This window comes from Acanthochromis polyacanthus, chromosome 12 (genome assembly GCF_021347895.1).
Source record: "Acanthochromis polyacanthus isolate Apoly-LR-REF ecotype Palm Island chromosome 12, KAUST_Apoly_ChrSc, whole genome shotgun sequence".
Classification (NCBI taxonomy): domain Eukaryota; kingdom Metazoa; phylum Chordata; class Actinopteri; family Pomacentridae; genus Acanthochromis; species Acanthochromis polyacanthus.
The window spans coordinates 33868129-33888385 of record NC_067124.1 but is presented as its reverse complement, the minus strand read 5'-3'; the positions used below and the strand labels follow the sequence as shown (position 1 = coordinate 33888385).

Genomic DNA, 20257 nt, shown 5'->3' with positions numbered 1-20257 from the left:
TACCTCACTAAACATTTACGTGATGAGATTATATTCACAACCGACAGCTTTGTTAATTATGCGTTCCATTCAGGGTCTTTATGCACATGTTGATGCAGACTTTAAAAATAGACATTAGTAGTAGTTGTTTGATACTACAGAAGGTATACGTTGATTTCATCGGCCCTTAGATCGAGCACAGAAAAACACATGGGACTCATTTATGGTCAATTTTTTATATACAGACTTATCAGCTTTAAAAAGCAGTGTAATGACAGAGTTAATTCGCGTGTTCTTTATCTTTAGATCATTAAAATGATGGAAATTTGATATAATTTGAAAAAACTTTATATGGATTTCGAAGGAGGGACTCCTGCTAATTCGTGAAATGAACAAAAAACAGTTATGTTGCATGTACACATATTTGTCTGCAAGTTTTTCTAAATAATCTGTTAATTGCAATGTAGGCTCAAGCTGAAAGCATTCCTGTGAAAATGTGTTTTTGTCATTGCTGCTTGTCCTGCTTGTTTGAGCTTTATTGAAAGATGTAGGTCAACTGGAAGGCTGTTTCCAAATGTCCATGCTGACTGTAATGTTTGTCCTAAGATCTCAGTTCAAGGCATCTATCTGCAACCAGGATTTGAAACTTTACAACAGACACTCCTTGTCCAATTCACAGAAGCAGCATGGTGTGGAAAATCAAAGTCTACATTCTCCTTACATTGAGATGTAGCAGACATCTTGTGTTTAGTGATTAAAGTTTTGAAATGAGGATGTTTGCATATTCATAGATAATGGATTTTTCAAGGAGGCAGGAGATGCTATGTTCAGAATTTTTAACTAGGTAACTGAAATTTTCATAGATAATATGAAAAACATAGGAAATGCCTGAAGGGATGTTGTATTTTTTTTATAGGGTTTTGACTTCATTTTTCATAGAAAGAGTGAAGAGAGACAGGAAACTAGTGGAGTAACATGGAGCACATTGTCCAACCAGCCCGGACTTGAGCCAGGGATCCACTTCTGAGGGTGTAAGTGCCCATATGGTATACACCCCAGATACTCGGCAATCAGGTCGCCCCCCGCAGAGGCTCTTTAAAGTTTTTTCACACCCTGTGAACAACACATAACAAACAGTGAAAATCTAGGGGCGAAATATTGTGCAAGACATCAGTAGTTACTTCACACCATCACAAAACCATCAGCATCATAGCTTTATGGATAGTAAGTATGGCCCTAAGGATCAGTTTCTAGACGAGCCAAGGATCCCAAAGGGTGTCATTATTACAATCCAAACTCATAGCATGAAATGAAAGAAAAAATGTAAAATAGAAGATGTACCCATACAAACAAAAAACTGCAAATTGTGGGGGTTTTTTTGTTTGTTTTTTGCCATTCGGTCACAGCGGACTCAGCCTACAGTAGATGGACAGTTGGATCATGGAAAAATGGGACAAACAGAACTCATGATTAACTACCTGGTTTTGCTTTTTTAAACAACGAGACTGATTCATTTCCACTGTGTGTAAACATTAAAGGTTGATGAGGTGATAGTGAGAACAGTCAGACTTTAAGAGGTTTTATTTTTAGCTGCCAGGTTATATATAGAACTAAAACTACAGGGAAAAACCAGCATAAAGTGTCTCAGTAAGGTGTAGGGTCACCACGGGCCACTAAAACAGCTCCTCTACAGTAATTCTCCAAATCTTTGGAACTCCACTGAAGGGATGAGCACAATTCTTCCAAAGGATGTTCCCTCATAAGGTTTTATGATCATGGTGTCAATCCAAAGTTTCTCGTAGGTGTTCAGCTGGGTGGAGATCTGCTGACTGTGAGGACATTCACATATGATTCACTTTTCATTTCGTCAAACCACTCATTGACCCTTTGTGCCCAGTGGATGGGGACATTGTCTTCCTGGAAGAGACCTCACCCATCAGGATAGAAATGTCTAATCATAGGATTAAGGTCATCACAAGTTTGGATTGTATTTGCAGTGACTCGTCTCTGTTAAGGGGCACCCGAATCTTGAAGCACAACAGAGCTACGAGATCCTAAAAGGAGTCCAGGTGTTTCCTTTAATTTGTCACCTATCTGTATGTGGCCAGTATTTTAAAGTTAAACAGCACACACAGTATGATGAAATGACAGCTATGCACTTCTAAGTAAAATGATCATCTCCATAGAATTTTTGTCCCATAGACTGTATATAAAAGATAGATGTAGTGGCTGTGAAGTCACCTGTTGGTGTGAGGGCAATTGTTTTTGAGTTTGGCTTTATAGCATTCGCTATCTTTTGAAAACAATGACAACAAGCTGCCAGTCATCTTTTATGGCTTGATTACCTCCGCCAGGAGGTTATGTATTCATCGGAGTTTGTCTGTTTGTCTGTTAACAGCATAACTCAAAAAGTTACGGACGGATTTTCACCAAATTTTTACAGAATGTCCGGAAGAGCAAAAGTAACAACCGATTAGATTTTGGAGGTGATCCGGATCACCGTCTGGATCCAGGATTTTTTTGAAGGACTCTGTACAATTGGCCTGGCGGAAGTCTGCGCTCTCCGAGTGCTTTTCTAGTTGTCTATTTTAATCTAAATGGGGGCATAATTTACAAAATGACAAACATTCTGTATTAATTAGGTCTTAAAACTAGAGACTAAGATCATAAATTCACTCGGAGAACATCTACTGAAATCACAGATAAAGTGAGAAGGAGGCTCATTTTGTCATAGACTTCCATACAGACTTCTTTTTGCAAACAGAAAGAGCTGCCCCCTGCAGGACATTATAAAGAATGCAGGTTAAGGGCACTTTTTAGACCTGGAGGCGACATCCATTTTTTAAAAATACACAGTATTTGCTGTTTTATTGTCCATATGCAGCAGTTAAGTGCCCAAAAAGTACATTATACATTGCCAGTCACATGCCATTACGTCAAACACTTGTATTGTCTTGATTCTGCTGGTATTTTCTATTTTTGCATTTTCTCCTCTCCACTTACATCCAGCTCTCCATACTTAAACAAGGATTCTACATAGATCACGAAAGGCTGAGAACTTGAGTTATTTCCAGCCATGTACTCAGTGCACTTCAGCACAAGTAGCTGTTTCATGTGCTGAACTTGAATATTTTTTTGCGTGTCCACAGACTGAAGAGCAGACGTTATCTCAGGGGATAAAAGTCTTAGCTTGATCTTTATTCATCACATATTCTCTTTGTCACCGAAGCAAACACCCGCCGGTAATTATTTTATTGAATGCTTCTGACTGGAGCGTAATGGAGGGCAACACAATTAATAGCTGTTTCTTCAGGGGAAGAACCCTCTGGCTGCTCCAGAATTTTAAATTCTCCCTGATCATCAGCCACCACACAAACTCTGAGCTACTTAGAGATTCTTTTTGATGTTCTTTTGGGTTCCTGTGTGTTCGATGTGCACATGTGCGTGCTCGTCTATACGTGCATGTCTGCTGTAGGAGTGTGTAGGTGCAGTGCAGCCTGATGTATTTGCACATGCATGCGTATTTGTGCGAGTGCGTGCCAAGTGGCTGCATCTGAACCGACCCTCAAGAGCTGCCTTTTTGTAGCTGTAGCTGCTGCAAAATTCCAGATTGAAATGCCATTCGTCATTAATAAGAATTAGACCGAAAAGAGAATATTTGGCAGCCGCCCAGATGAAATCACATTCTTTAAATAAGCCGCAGTGGAATAAATCTTTCAGACTTTTGCCAGTGCGGTACACAGTGACAAAGCCTCAGTGTCAGGACAATACATTTTCCAAGGCAGCTTGGCCACACGTCAGGGAACAAAGCCTGAAGGCTATTTAGTTGTATTTGCAGGCAGGCGTTCTGTGGAGGCTTTTAGCAGCAACATTTACCCTCAGAACATCCACTATTTCAGTTGAGAAACCGTTTACATAATTATTCAGCTTTTGATTCTTTGCACCTGTCTTGTCTTTGCTCCGTAATAAATCCAGCTCTTTTCACAGGAGCTGTGTTAATATGATGACAAGCAATGATGAGCGTTTTTTGTTTGATAATGTTGCTCCCTGCCTCCAGTCAAACCGCTGCAGCGAGTAGAGGCGACAGCATGAAGGAAACACTCTGACTGCCTGCGCTTCAAATCCCATCAGTTAAATGCACAAAAATAAAGCAGGAATATGCAGAGTTTACTGGTACAGTTTTAACGCTGGCGTTTATATGAGTAATAAGTTTGTCTGTGATCACATCCAACAAGTGCTCACTGGTTTTCGTTAAGTGATTCCCGTCCCTTCTGAGGTGTGCTTGATTTCTTTCCCTCTGGCCAGAGGGGTGTGGCACTGATCTGCTGATGAATACAAAGGAATGCTTTACATCAACAACATGTATCATCTGGACCAACGTGATTCATTGTTCAAACAGTCAGATGAATCTTTCAGGAATGGCGCAGACAGTTTAATGAGAGATATTACACTTAACTAAGAGGCAGGTATTTATTGTCATAGCAGCTATTTTGTGCATTTATCATCTGCACAGTGTAAAGACACACTGAGTCTTAACTCATAGGTTGTTATTTATTCATATGTCATTTATCTATTCGTGATAAATTACTTATATGTTTACTGATTTTCAGAGAAACTAAATGTGTTTTTAGGTCAAAGTTGACTGCTGGTTTTAGCGATGGGACACGCGTGTTACATAAGTAGGGTCAAAAATAGAGATCTAAGGCATGTATGAGGAATGAGGGTTCGTCATTTGTCACGGACTCTCTGATACGGTCTAGAAGAATTCCACCAGTTAAACCTGTCAAACCATTCAAAACATGCAAGTGGAAAAAAAGTTCTGTCATCACCGTCATGCTATAAATACTCTCCTAAGAGAAAAATTATATCTTTCTCCCTGTGGCATTTTCCAATGACCAGCATGTGTTTTTGTGTTACTAGATTTGTGATATTGTGCATACTGGCTCTCTGTCACTGGACACGGACAAAAAACATTTTATTACTGACACCTCCTCTTTTCTTCTATGCTGTGAGAAAGGAAAATTATAGCACTAATTTGAGTTATCGCTTATTCAATAACATGCAACATTATGCCTTTATATATGCATATATTAGTGTGTTCGTAGGGCTCCATCCATACTGTTCATACTGTAACATACTGGATATGTCATACTCTAAGTAATGCACTTTACTGCTGCTTTTACACTTCCAGTTAGACGCTAAACTGCATTTCGTTGTCTTAGTTCTCTATTAGCAGCTTATATTATGAAACAAACATCTTTTAGCTCTGGTTTGGTCTCCACCACCTCCTGAAAAATACATTTTTAACTTCGAAACTAGAAGGTAATCACTAAATTCTGTCTGGTGCTATAGATGCAGCTCAATAAAAGCAAATCAGAGGTGAAAACACAGTGTGGCTTTAAAAATCTTGTCTGGATGTTCATTGAACCACTAAAATCTTATCTTTATGTATCAAAATTACGTAGTTTTCCATGAAAAATAGTCTCTTTCTGCCCTAAAGTAGCTTAGATATTACTGTTACTATGAACTGTTGCATCCGCTAAAATGTGCAGATGTGTGAAGTCCCCGCCTCTTTATCTACTCGGCCCTCCCCATTTGATCACACTCAAGCACACCCGCTCACCTCCTTCTGTGCTCAGTGACTGTAAAACTACTCTGTGCTGCACAATAGCTAGTTGTAATATTCGCGTAATTCCACCATACATGTTTTAAGTGGAAAAATGGTTCAGAAGAGGAAGAATAATGACACAGAAAGTTCCACCTTGCAAGACAAAAAGTTTGGTTCTTTAGGTTTGTTCTGTTTGAAACCCTGGAGGTCCTAATCTGGGCTTTTGTGACTCTCACTGGTTCGCTGCATTTTCAAGGTGGAAATACTCAGCCGGCTTCTCATTTCACTCTTGGTATGTCTTCCAGCAACATAAAAAACACCATATGGAGGTTTTAACAAGGAATAAACACCAGAGGGGATCTTTAAGGTCGCAAGAGTCAAAGAATTTTTTTCCATGTAGTAGCTATTGATAGTGTGTGAAGGTTACAGTGTGAGCATACTGTCATATTGAACACCGGGCAGGATGTGACTTTAAACATTCAATAAAAAAGTCTTCCTGCTGAGAAATAGTTAACAACTGTAAATAGCACCAAGTTATTAATAATAAACTAAATGTCTTATTAGAAAATGATTTGTTGCCATGTTTAAACCTGTTATAAGTTTGCAGTGTAGTACATCAGATTATGTTCCAACTAATGTGATCAGAATATTAGTTTGAAAAGGAACATTGTCGTCAGAGTTTGAGGGTTAATTCTTGAGCTTTTGAACAGCAGCTTGGCATAAAAATTCTAAGCACAAGACCTAGTTTATTTGGTATTTCCGAACTGTCTGTATTTTCCGTCTTCCTCAGAAGAAGGAGTTGCCTTGTGAGATGTGATTTAAAACAACAAATAAGCTGTGTTAAAAAATTAAGGTCAAATGAAATCACTTTTTTTTTAATATAGCACATTTAAAACAGCAGTGCAACAACAGTAGCAAGTGTAGCCATTGGGGTTAAGACCATATGGTGTTATTTATGGTGTGTCAGCATCATTATTCGTGTATATTATGAGTAACAAACATTACTGTATGTTGCATCAGTGAGTGCCAGGCAGCATCGGTGTAGATTTCAGTTAGGTTGCAGGTATTACATTTATCATTAATCCTGAATTTTGCATTTTATTTTGCATTAAAAAAGGAAATTTCTCGCCAAAATTGGTGCAAAAATGGCACAAATTTGTCCGTGACATTTGATCACAATGCAGGAATTTAAGTGCCGTGTTCCCCAATACTCTAACAAAAGCTATCTTCAAGCCAGACAGCGTATTATATTACTTTAATATAAAACGTTGCCACATTTTTGACTAATTTAACAACACGTTCCTAAAGTATTACAAGCCATTACTTTACTCAGTAGGAGTTGCAGTAAATTATAACTTGCTGCAGGGCATTTCCTCCATCACCTCTGCTGCTCCTCCTGAGCTAATATAAAAGCACACTCCATCGTATAATTCAGCGCCGAGCGTTCACATAATCATAACTCAGCCACCACATTTCCCCTGAGGGCGTCCTGCTGTGGGTGGGTGGGATTCAAAATGTATTTACTTCCTCTTAATTTTGATTGGCGTGCTTGTATCTCTGGCGTGGAGATGTTGTGTTTTCCTGCCGGTGGTTAATATAGACGAGTCGTGCGCTGATGTTTAGCAAAACTGTCGGACACCTGTATCGATTGTCCTTGAAGCGGAGACGCTGATTAGAAAGTGTATTCTCTGGTGCGTGTCAAGAGGCAGCTGCACAGCGTGAAGCCATATGCGTAATTATAACAGAGAGATAAACAGCAGTGACATAACCGGTAAAGGGCTTGCGTTCAATCCACTAGGGAAAAAAGACAAAAATGGAGTTTTTAATGAGAGGAAACAGGGCAGTCTATTGACACTACTGTGGGGTTATAACTAAAACCTGCTTTATTTCTGTGTTTTACAGACCCTGAGGATTATCAGCCGCCCATATGGAAGTCCTACTGTGAGTATTTAATTTTATACACAGATTATCAGTCCTGTAACCTGACATTGTCCTTAAGTGCTTCCTTAAATAACTCCAGTTTTATCTAGAAGTGACACAGAGGCATTTTCTATATTTTGAAGGTTTTATGCCGCGCAGCCTTCCAAAATGCACCAACACACTCGCCTACAGAAGGCATTTGCACATGCACAAATGCAAAGCAGCGGATTCCTGATCTCTGAGTAAAATAGGTTACCAGCACCCAGGAAAAACAGGATTTTCTACCTGCAAAGCGGCTCAGCTAAAAACGGGGTCCTCAGAACACCCACCTCATTATACAGTGCTTTTTGCCAAGTGGGAGGAGATGTTTTGACTCCCGAGAATACATTTGATGCATTTATTGAGGTCGAGCGTGGATCATTTCAGCTGGGAATTGTGTCTTTTTCCTGTAATTAAATGTGTCATATGTAATTTTACAACACAGGCTGCTTTTCTGAGGTCTTCTCCGGTCCTCTGCTGAGGTATTTTTAGAGGTCTCAGTGTCACAGAAATGGATGAAGTCCAGATCTGTGCTGGTTGGCTTAAGTCAGCCTGACAAAAAAAAAATTCACAGTCAGGAGTCTTCCTTCCTCCTGCCTGGAGAATCTGCTGCGTTGAAGACTTCGCTCAGCCTCACACAGCGATTTCTTTGCTCCGGCACCGGCTGTTCGTAATGAGGACACCGTTGTAGTGTTCTGTCCTCACCCACATCTTGCAGGGTTTCCAAACGTGACACTGAGTGTATTCCAGTATGAACAGGAACGACTGTTATTCTGTAATTATTGCAGTTATGGTGTCTTACATGTAAGAGAAACTGCAGTTATATTCCCACAAAGGATTAAAAATTGGATACAGAGAAAGACACGAGGCTTACAGTAGCGACTGATTCTTCCATTGTGGCAATATTTCTATCCTGACAGACACCCAGTTCTGGAAAAAAAAAAGCAGAAATAGCAGCAGTGTCTGTCACATTTGAATCGCTAATTAAATATAGTAATTCTGGCAGGCTGCTGAGATGTTTGTGGTGATTACTCTTCTTGCCACTAGCCTCTCATTTCCATTTTTCTCTCAGCTTCACTGGTTTACTTCCAGTTCTCTCAATACTTCAACGACATCCAACACTTAGAAGCCAGGATTTGCACCATGTGTGCAAATGTAAGTGGAACTACTTTTGCTTGGAAGTTGGGAAGAATGTGTGCAGTTATAAGTGCACATTAGGTAAAGGGTCTTAACTCACACAAATGGATTTCAAATATATGGCCTCTGTCATGTAAGCCGCTCGCTGCTAATCACTGCATACATAAGCTAATGGCTTGTTTTGTACCTCAGAGCAGTGGTCAGAGCTACAGTCAATTAAATGAACACTGTTTTCTGTCCAGAAGAGTCCTCGGTGTGATTGCAACATATTGTACCTGTCCTCTGTGTGTTAACTATGTGTATTTTTGGTGGCGAATTTGCAATATGCATGAAATTAAAACTGGCACTGAGCTGTGTGCAGTTGAAGGAGCCTTCATTAACATGCATGTTTCTCTAACAGTGTACCAGCTACAGCAGGAGGCGCCAAGACCAAAGAGGATCACGTGTCCTCAGGAGGTCAGTGCATCTGTCAGTCTATACACAGTAGACAACTATGCAGGGCTCAGATGAGTATTTTCTAAACCATTTAGTTTGCAAAATGTGGAACAACAATGTCAAATATCACGGTTAACTTGACGGAGTCCAAAGAGAGAAAATCAATAATATTACTGTGTATGTCACTCATGAAAAACTGGAAACAACTTCAACACATGAAACATATCAAACAAATTCTGCATGCTTTACTCTCTAAATTTCAGTTGTTGCCTCTTAATTGTAGCCCTCCACTAACTAGCCATGTTGAAATGTACATACATGTCTATCCAGACTTGACCTTTGACCTTATGGATGTAAAATGTCAGGACGTCACCATTTTATCCTCTTAGATACTGTGTGAAATTCTGTCGTGATGGGTTCTTGAGTTATGCCCAATATGTGTCACGGTGACCTTTGACCACCGACAGCCAAATCTCAATCAGCCCATTCTCAATTTTAAGTTCTCATTTGTGCCAGATGTAGAAGAAATTCCCTCCAGGCGCCTCTGATTTATCATAGTCACAAGAATAGGACGGATGTGAGGTCAGAGTGACCCTCGACCACCGAAATTTAATCAACTCATCCTCGAGTCCAACTGAAAGTTTGTGCCAAGAAATGTGAAGAAATTCCCTCCAGGTTTACAAGAATGTAACAGATGAATGGACGGACAACCCAAAATTGTAATACCTCCAGCTTCAGGTGTTGCCCGCACGAAGGCATCCTTTTTCTTTAGCAAAATAATCAACGAAATGTTTGATTAAACATGTAATTCTGGCAGCATCGCAACTTTTAAATTAACTATTCAAATCGCAGACACAAAGGCCATGCCGACGCTAATGTGTTTTTTTTTTTTCAATATGGATATTTTCTCCATTGAACTAAAAATAATTCTCATAATCTGTCTGCATGGGCATCCTTTAATGAAACATCTCCATGCCAATGAGAATGCAAAATAACTTTAAACGCCCTAATAGGCATGCCAGAACAACAATCTGTCGTTTTGTTGTTTCTGTGTACTTCTCATGCTGCCAACTGAAGTGGTGCAGCAATGTTAGCTAATAATCAATTCATAAAATATCTTTTTTTAAAGCCGAGCTTCACTTTAGTATTCAGATTTAAAACGTGATGGTGCATTACCACATGAGATACTATCAAAAGCGTGACTGACACAGAAAGAGGATCATGCGTTTGTAAAAGCGTTGACACAACAGTTTAAACTGGGTCAGATGTGCTGCAAAATGTAGGAGATGTGGTTTTTAAATAATGAGATTGGGCCCATGTCAGTGAAACTACAGCAGGCGTGAGTGAACCACAGAGTTTATACTGATCAATGGGTGGCGTAGTCTACCTCTGAAAGTTCCAATCTGCTTCGATTTAATGAAAATGAATTACAGCATTTGTCTCAGCATTTGTCTCATTATTTAATAGCCTCATTTTAAACTGCAGCTTTGCAGCGATTTGACAATGACAGTGTTTCAAACTGTGATTTCAAATTAAAATTTCAATGTAAAACTCTTTATTTTATATGTGCACACTAATACACATTAACCAGAGTTTTTAAAAATCTACACTTTAGGAGCTGTTTGAGCATAATCCCCATTTCAGTGACCTAAAATGCTCATTGTGTATGGATGACAGGCCTGAATTTAGAGGAATGCAGTCTTTCTCACACACAAACCAGTGTTTTTCAAAATGTAGCTTTTTCTGTGAATTTCGGTCTCCGGTGAACATGCAAATGCAGATTTTGGTCACTGAAAATAGATGTTTTAGAAAACTTTCTCCAGGGTATAGGTATTCAGACACTCTGTTTGTGGTGTTGACATGTGGAGAAGGAGATGCTTGCTTCTGAATGGGATCTTATCAGTCTTATGGGGCTTTTACTGATCCATCACACCTTTAGCAACTAAGCAACCATCCCTCCTCTTGTTTACACAGCCACATACAGTCTACATGAATAGTCAAGGGATATTCAGGTGTGTTATTATGGAAGGAGATTATTTCTGTCTGAAAGGAGATACATTTACAACTTCATTTATATATCGCACCCTTAAGAACAGCGTTTAGAAGGTGCTTTGACAGTCAAAACATGCAAACAGACAATCACACAAGACATAAGGAGACAAGGCAGAGCAAATAAATAGTAAAGATGATAATAAATGAAATGAATCATTAACTAGATTTGGATGGATATAAACAAAGGAACTAGACAGTTTAAAAATGAAGAATAAGACTAAAGCTTAAAAGTTAGAAATAAAAAAATACAAAATTAAATAATTAAAGATGAGATCACACCAAAGAACTAGGCAACTAAAATTTAAATAAAGCAAGAGAGAACATGGCACATAAATACAGAATAGAATCACTAAAACTAATTAAGACCAAAATTAAACTTCACAAAAAGCAAGTCTATAAAAGTGGGTTTTAAGAAATTATTTAAAAGAAGTTACTCAGTCCACAAATTAAGTAGTATAGACATGATATAAGTAATGCATGAGTCCCATCTGTGATCATATTCATTATGTGTTTTTAATTGGCAAATCTCCAGTTTCACTATCAAACATGAGTGTGAGCCAAACTGAAACACCAGCTGACCTCCATTTATTCCCTTGTGGAGGTAAGAAAGGAGTATTTTCCCTTCGTAAACCAGCCTGATAGGCTACACTCACACTGCAACTCAGTTTTTTACTCTCAGCTTTCAGCTCTGGAAAACATCCACTGAGAAATGATTGAGTCTGGCAGCTGGAAGCCAAACCAATCAGTAACCTGTGGGGAGTGACTCGCTGCTTCTCGAAACTCCCCCCGCCTCACTGGTTGCTGTTTAAACTCGGCGATATGCCACAGTTAAGAAATTTGGCAGGATCATCTAAGTGCATGATTGAAATTTATTTATAAGCACATGTCAGTGGAGAAATTTGGAGAAATATTTCAAAAGCACTCACTGAACCTGCAGGTGGGTTGTTGCTTCATCCGGACAGAAAAATGAAATCACTCACGTGTTGTGTAGCTGCACATTTGAACCTAATTTAGCGATAAACACCAAGAAAAGTGACAATTATCGGATGCAAAGTGCATAAAGGGGCACTTTAGATTGACGGACAGCCTCCACTTCATTCTTCCGGCGATGTTAATGAAGCTGATGGAACAAGTTGCTTTACTGCCTCCGCTGAGAGTCCTGTCAGTCTTCTATTGTACAAGCAGCAGAACTGATGCATGTCTCATCCTATTTTGAGTCTTGCCACACTTTGATGAGCAAAACTGAAAGCTGCGGGGCTGGTTCTGTGCGATTAGAGGCTGTCCTGTAGCTCAGAACAAAATGATGTTTGACATATTACCAAATTCATTATGATCATGACTGGGAATTAAAAGCGAAATTCCGCATTAGTGTCTGTGAAAAGAGAGTCTGGGTGTTTGAAAAGTTCATAATTCTTTCCTTTTAGATTTAGTCACCTTGACAGTAAATCCCATCTGTGACAGAGAATTTTAATGGTGATGTCTGTTATTTTATATTGTATTCAGCCTATTTAAAAAAAAAAAAAAAAACAACCATATGTTTTGCAAGATTTGTAATCCAGACACACTAACACGATTAATATTAATTTTTTCCAGCTGGCCATCTATTACCAGCCGTTTTACAACACTGGCTGTAATTCATCTCCACACTCTATGATTTGGCTTTATGGTTTGGTAGCTGCGAATAGACACAAAAGGGGAGTACAGATGGAGATAATCTGTCGTGTGGCGTTGGAGTCTTTTATCTTTCGTACAAGGCTGTAAGAACAATTTGCAAAAGTGATTTAATTGAGCTTTCATATCATATTGCTGGCACCAATATTTCTTCTTCTGGTTTACAGATGGAGAGCAGACCCAAATACTATGGCAGAGAGTGAGTGACTTAATTACTGTCATCTTTTTTTAATCCCTTTCTTTTTTCAAATATTACTGGGCAGAGAGTGGTTTTATTTATCATTATTGCCCTGGCATCAGACGGTGGTTAGAGTTTAAGTGGGCGGATATGTATTTTATGGCAGAGTGTGTCCATTTGCTTTGGCAAGATGCTTAGAGCTCAACATTCTGTTTGTAAATTTGATATTTTTAATGTTAAATTATGTTTTAAGAAGACAACTACTGCTTTTTTCTTTGTTGCTAAAGATTTCATGGCACGATCTCTCGGGAGTATGCAGATGAGCTGCTGGCAGGAGCAGAGGGTGCTTACCTCATCAGGGAGAGCCAAAGACAGCCAGGGACGCACACCTTGGCCTTAAGGTACCATCAGTATACAGCGCAGAATCTCGGAAAGGTTGTCTCTTTCAGCAGCCCGCCACTCACTCAGTCTCCCAACCTGTTCATCTCCGAATCCCCACATCTTTGTGGATGAATCTCCATCTAGATTTGGGCACCAGACCCTCAACTACAGACTGTTTTACGATGGGAAGCACTTTGTCGGGGAGAAAAGGTTCGAGTCCGTCCACGATCTCGTGACGGACGCCCTCATCACTCTCTACATCGAGACCAAGGCGGCGGAGTACATCGCCAAAATGACCACTAACCCCATCTATGAGCACCTCGGCTACACGTCGCTGCTTAAGGATAAAATGGTGCACAGACTGAGCCGAGGACGCACCGAACCTCGCAGGGTCACGTTTCAGAGAGACGAAAGGGTGAGTTTTATGACTGTTTACAAAACCTTCTTGTCCATGGCACAGCAGCATCTGAAATGCATCTGATGGGTCCCAGAATCACTCTTCAGCACAAGGCAGCAACCCTAAATATGTAGTCAGAGTCTTAAAGAAACCTAAACAAAAAGAAGAATGAGTCCTGCAGCAGATGGTTTGACCCCCACATGAAGAGGCAGAAAACATTGAGACAGTTAAACCCTCTAAACCCCAAGTAGCTTTTGTATTTTTTGCACCTGTCACATCTTTCCTCACTGTGGGCTCATTTTTCACTGCAATGTTAACTCCTGCACCTCTATGGAAACAGCACAACCATGGCTATAAATAAAGAGAACTCAGACATGTACTTTGTGCAGTTTATTAAAGCAAGAAGGCCATAAATGATTTTTTAAAAAAGAAAAGAAATCTGAAAATTCTGGAAAAAATGAGTCTGGAATCAACATGGACATGAATATAGCAGTTTTCCAAATTGTGTATGGGTGTTAGGAATAGAAAAATGAGCTGTGTTGCGAGAGATATTTTACTTCTCACATTTGTAAGTTGTTTCTATACATATCTTGTCTTCTCTGTGTAAACACAGCCTGCAGTTCAGCCGAAAAGTTCCATAATTTCTGCCACATGATTGTTGGCGACAGCTCAGTCAAACGTGGCTTCTCAGTTGCAATGAAGAATACGGAATTTTTTGTTTTGTACAGAATCTGGCGCAAATAGTTTATTTGTTTCAAGTTTAAATGTGACATGAAGAATAAAGTAATAAAATATCACAATTTAAAACTTAGCCAGCACATCACACGCTGTTAAAACGAAAACTGGAAAGTTTAAATGTTAACAGTCTCTCTGTGTTCATGATGTACTACGTCTCTGATAAATGGCACCATTTTGTTGATTTTTTTTTTTTAAAAAGAGAACATGCCTTTCAAACCTGTAGGCAGGTTTTAACCTTCACGGGGTTAAATCCGCAGAAAAACTGTGTCAAGTTTCCGCAGTTTAACAGTTCACCTGTCAAGTACCTTTAACCAAATACACAGAGGACAATTGTTACTGTTTTTTTCTTGCATAGTTTACACAGTACTGGACGTGCTTGTGAATAGAACCGGATGAGTAGATTTACTTTTTGTGGTTAATAAAATACCAACACAGTTAGCCTGCCTCTGTCCACCTGCCAACGCCTCTAAAGCTCACTTATTAAAATATTATATCTCATTCATTTGAGCCATACAAAAGCCAAAGTGTAAAAATGACGGGCTGTGTGCCAGACCATTTCTTGGCAAGGACCAAACATTTGCTTGAGTTTTGTTGTCACCATGAGGTTTCCAGGCAACCAGCACAGATTTTATGAGAGTGGTATTGATTTTCTCACCTGACTGCACCTTTCCTAAAATGTCAGATTCCTCCTGTCTGACTCACCGGCTCTAGATTTAGTTCTGCCATTTCCACCATGCATTTTCCGCAGCTTACTCCTGCTTTTATGCTTTCTGCATGGCATGTTACTATCCCCCTCTCACTGTGGGAAACAACAGTGCTGACCTCTGAGCCCCAACCTGCATGCTGAAAATTACAACTTTTGAAAGGTTTTGGATCACGCACTGAGCTAAGCCTGCTTGGTTCCTTTCAGTGAATTAGCCATTTAATGATGCTGGTCGCCAGTTCTACCAAGACAACATCTTCCCGTCATTATTTTGCAGGAACACCATTGCTGCATCCTGCGTTAAGCATCTTCCAAAATGATTGTGATTGGTTTAGATAAATACAAGCTCACCAGAGCATTTTCCGCCTGTAACAGAATGATAATGAGGTGCAGCCAGACCATTTTTCAGCTCTGACACAACACTGGGGGGGATATGTCTGGTCAGGCTATGCAAGAAATGTAAAATTGTAATAAACCTTTTCTACTATTACCATCATCCTTGGGAAATGAACTTTGCAAAAAGGAAACTTCCTCATTATATCATCATTGTAATGTTATTCGCACTTGAAGCTTATTGTTTAGCATTTGTAGAATAAAGAAGCAGCCTTGCCCAGCAGCCACCAACTGTTTTCAAGTTAATAAAAGCCCCAAGACACCTTTTGTTTATCCAAAAATTTCAGTCACAGACTCTTTTCAAGAGCAGCCATAATAAGGCAGAATTATGCAACTCGTCTCATTTAGGAAGTGAAAAAGTCTTGGCACATGTAAATTACAGCACCCGGCGCTTTGACAGACTGTATAATGCTGTGATTTTGATCTGCTTCTGCACTAGTTAACATTTCCACTACATTTACAGTAGAATGGGAGCGCTTGTGAGAGGACACTTTGTCCTGTGAGTGAGACGTACATTATCCCTGCAGCTCCTGGGTGTGTTCACTGCTGCCATGCTTCATTGCCTCCGTTGAAAGGTAATGATGACCGAGGGGACTGGAGACTTTGCACTGCCTGCCATCCGTATCAGACACGCTGATCTTGGTTGAGACACATTGCATTCATTGGCATCCGCAATCTGTTGCCATGTTAAAGTCTGCGAATGATTTATCAAGGAGGAACAAGGAATGTCTGTTTTTTTTTGTTTGTTTTTTTACTGGAGAAAAATCCAAAAGTGTCCCTCCACTAGGTGGCAATCTTAACTTGTGTCCGCCTGCTTTTTTTTTTTTTTTTTTTTCCAGAGTGATGGTGCCTTTCAGATTCATGCAAAACACTTTATATCAACTCGTGTTTTCTTGGTGTTTTCTTTTCAGAGAATTCGTGAGCCACATCCTTAATGTCCCCCATGTTTGATTTATTGCTTTGGGGATTCTTTGTCTTCAAAATGTCAATTTACAGTTTGTCAGTCAGTGACAGACTGACAGCCCTGTCAGCAGGAGCATCATTTGCAGTATTAATATCATCAGTCTTCAGATTGGACTCTGTAGCTTGAAATATGAAGCTTTAATGCAATACTTTTGACCTAATAACTACTGGTCAGTCAATAATCTATTGATTTATTGTGGTTTTGATGCTACAGTTGCCATCACCAACCTCTACGAAGCCCCTGGAGCAGAGAACTGCCCACAGACTAACTTGTGTTTGCTCAATACTGCTTGATTTGCAGCTTGATTTAAAACTTTGCAGACTGTTTTCTCCAATATTGGCAACTAAATCTGGAGCATATCTCAAGCTAAATGTCAGATTGTCCTTTATCTGTGCAGCAGACTGTGTATTCATTCCTCCTGCCAAGTTTCATACACGAGGATCTTAGTCAGTGACAGCTGTGATAATGGAAAGCTTTGACAGGCATCGTCTGAAAGCCACCTGCCAGTTATTTCCAAAAGAAAATCTGTCTTCCGTCTCCTCGGATATCACATAAACCTGGCCCAATCGCTCCAAAATCTGTGCTCGCGTTTTTGAACTCCGTGTTTACCAATTGCGCAGCCACACCCTGAGGCCTTAGAGCCGACAGTAGCTTCACTGTACGGTCAGAATTCATGTGTATTTACCCAGTGTCGGGTTGATACCTATATAATGCCACGATTGCTGTGTGTGTGTAATTAAAATGCTCCCAGAAAGTGAAAGGGGGTACTTGATTCAACCTCCTGAGTTTCTTTGCATGCGCAGGAATTCGCTCAGTGGCTGAAACCCTTTGCCACACTGCTCCTGATACTCACCGCACTGGTTTCATCTCAGTCGGGGCTCTCTGCAGACCGTCCCCGCTTGCATGCCCTGGAAAGAGTTTCAAACAAATCGTCTTGTTGTGAGTTGGGATAATTATCTGTTCTCTCCCGAGGTCTCTGGCTATAAAAATGCAAAAAACATCTATTTACATCTTTTAGCTGCAAAATGTAAAAACGCTCTTCAAACAGCATTTTCCAGGCTTATTTATTTCGAGCCACAGACACGGAAAAATGCATTTTCAGTGTCCCTGCTGCAAACAAAAGTGGCAATTTCCTCCGTTTTCAATATCCTTGACTGCTGTACCCCCTTCACAGTGCGCCTATTTTTCTATTTGTTCGACGTGCTGTTAGAGCTGTTTTGTTTGGCGTGTCGTTGGCTGTGTCCTGTTGTCTTACTGTGTCAGGGTCCACTGTGCCGTTTTCCACCATAACTTGCTCAGCTGTGTTCTCACAAAGCCTGGCGGGAATAAAAGCGGCTGAAAAGAGTTCGTTGTGCGACCACCTTTTGTGTCTTTTCTTCCAAGCTCTTCTTTAAGAGACAAGAAGCCATCTGCCTGTAGACAAAGAGCTCGGCCCTGACTCCCTCCCAAGGCTAAAATATCTCTTGCCTATTCCTCATCTGCTGTCTTAGTTGTAGAGCTGAATACTGCAGCATGGTATGTGTAGGTCTTTTTAGAAGAATGCCATTGACAAATGTCTTCACCTGTCCTGTCACTTGTGCAGCCAGTGTCTCATAGTTCTAAGAGACAAAAATCTGGCGCACAAAAAGTCCGTTGCAGCTTCTTTGCTTTGCTTCCCAGACTGTAAGCTGCCAATCCCTTCATTTTTATCTCCGCTTTGCAGTTGCCCTTTGGGTCTTTTTTCCTCTCTGCTTGTTCTCCAGCTCTTTATCATCACAAATCCAATGCTTGCAGGCTCTCTCACCTCTGCCCCTGCTTAATGAAATAAATCAGCTGTTCTATAATATCGCAACTGAAGGAAAGTGTTGCTGAGATATAGTGTTTTATATGATGTGCATCATTTCAAAGCTCGCTGATAATTAGAGGAGCTTCGAGTCTTGTGCTGCTGTTTGCTGGTTGTTTACAAGCAGAGCTAATAGAGACAAATTTGGCGTGAACACAGCAATAGCCCCCCACTGGTAAAACACTATAAGGCTGCAGACCTTCAAATGAGCTTCCTATGGGATTTTCCTTTGGATTTGGGCACTGTGGGATTATTCCCTGTGTTGGGATTATTGCAGTAATCCCTCCCAATCCCAGTTAATGGTCTGGCTCTGTTGGTCCTCCAAGACTGCGACGGTCAGGAGTGGGCTGCAGTCAGACTGTCTGGAAGATCCGGTCTGGTCGGCAGCGTGGGGAATTCCACCGGCCGACTGACATAGCTGGAGGTCAAGATCTTTGTGAATGCGCACAGCCTCAGCTCTGTCTGTCTCGGGTCTGTCTTTGAGCAGGCGAGTGACCCGTTTAGAGGACCCCCGAGCTAGCTGAGAGCTGCTGGCATCCGAGTTTTATCTCCAGTTAAGTGAAGTGGAGTGTGTCCGGAAGGCAGTGCGCTAATGGGAGAGTGCTCTGTGCTATAAAGAGGGTGTCTGCACTATTGATCCTGCTTTAGAGAGCTGTTGAGCTGTGTGAAGCCATTCTGACAGCACCCGACTGCCCTCACTCTCAACCTCCCATGCAGCCCCTCCTGCCCATCTAGGACCCTGGTTTCTCTCTCTCTCTTCCCCTTTCTGGGTGTGTGAAAGAGGACCATTGTTTGAGGCACGTTCCTGCCCTCAGGCCGCCCATTACCGGTGCTCTTCCCCCTGCTGCTGCTGCTGCTGCTTTCTCTCTGCTGCCACTGCATTCAGACCAGATGCAGAGTCAACCTCGCTCTAGCTGTCACCAGTCGCCCTCCTGGGTCAGAGGGGAGTGGAGTGCTGCCGCCGCCTCTGCGCTGGGCTGTTGCCGGCAGCGTCTACTGCACAGCACCCACGTCTCCCCTCAGCATCTTTCCCCAGAGGAGCTGGAGTGTCTCTGGGAACCCGACCAGCCGAGCATGGAGGGGGCCGAGGAGAACAGAGGAGGTTTGGGAGCAGAGCTGATTACCCACAAGGCTAAAAGGCAGGAGAGGAAGCGTCAGGAGCTGCTGGCTTTGGCTCTGGGAGTGAAGCTCGGGAGCAAAGGGACTCTCCTGTGGAAGCCTATTAAACTATTGGCCTCTTGCCCGCAGATCTCCTCACCTCTGGTGCGACGGAGTGCCTTGAAAGACACACCTGAGAAGCAGTGCTCCTATGAAAAGATCCACAACTTCAAGGTGAGCAGCTTTCTACTTTACACAAAGAATAAAGTCAAAAAGAAAAGACTGATAGCTTCAGAGTAGCTGTTCCATTTCATTTTTTTTGTTAAGTAATAGAAAGCTTTTATATTGCCGCTCTCTTTTTGCAGTTGTTAAGCTTTTATAGATCTGGAGATGTGCTTTGTGCCTGCCTCAGATGTTTTCCATCACAGACGTTTGTGTGTATGTTGCTGTTTTGATGAGAACACATGCAGCTGACAGCCATATGCACTGAGGGGAACTAATGGATACACGAAACCACAGCCCATTAACAGCAACACGCATTGATTAGCATTGATTTTAAAGCTGTTAGAACCAACTTTTGTTTTAGTCTAGCAATTTTGTAAAAACTGTTAAAAGAGTAGACAGCAGGATTGAGTGTGTGGTGTAGTACACAAAGGCGAACTTGGGGATACTTTGCCTCTGGGCGCCTCAGCATTCTTGCAATTGTATCTTCGGTTTCAGTTAACAAGCAGATTATAATGAC

The 20257-nt window shown here is 41.0% G+C and overlaps 1 protein-coding gene across 2 annotated transcripts in view; it reads left to right on the top strand.

The window, feature by feature from the left end:
- Nucleotides 1-20257, top strand: part of chn2 (chimerin 2) — a 30775-nt gene that overhangs the window by 4614 nt on the left and 5904 nt on the right. The window contains exons 2-7 of one of the 2 annotated variants that reach the window (XM_022194506.2): nucleotides 7490-7528; nucleotides 9084-9139; nucleotides 13009-13040; nucleotides 13307-13420; nucleotides 13545-13815; nucleotides 19666-19749. In XM_022194506.2, coding sequence (XP_022050198.1) covers nucleotides 7490-7528; nucleotides 9084-9139; nucleotides 13009-13040; nucleotides 13307-13420; nucleotides 13545-13815; nucleotides 19666-19749 — 596 coding nt within the window. Of the gene's footprint in view, nucleotides 1-7489; nucleotides 7529-9083; nucleotides 9140-13008; nucleotides 13041-13306; nucleotides 13421-13544; nucleotides 13816-16472; nucleotides 19604-19665; nucleotides 19750-20257 lie in introns of those variants that run through there. The other variant, XM_051956345.1, reaches the window with a different exon arrangement.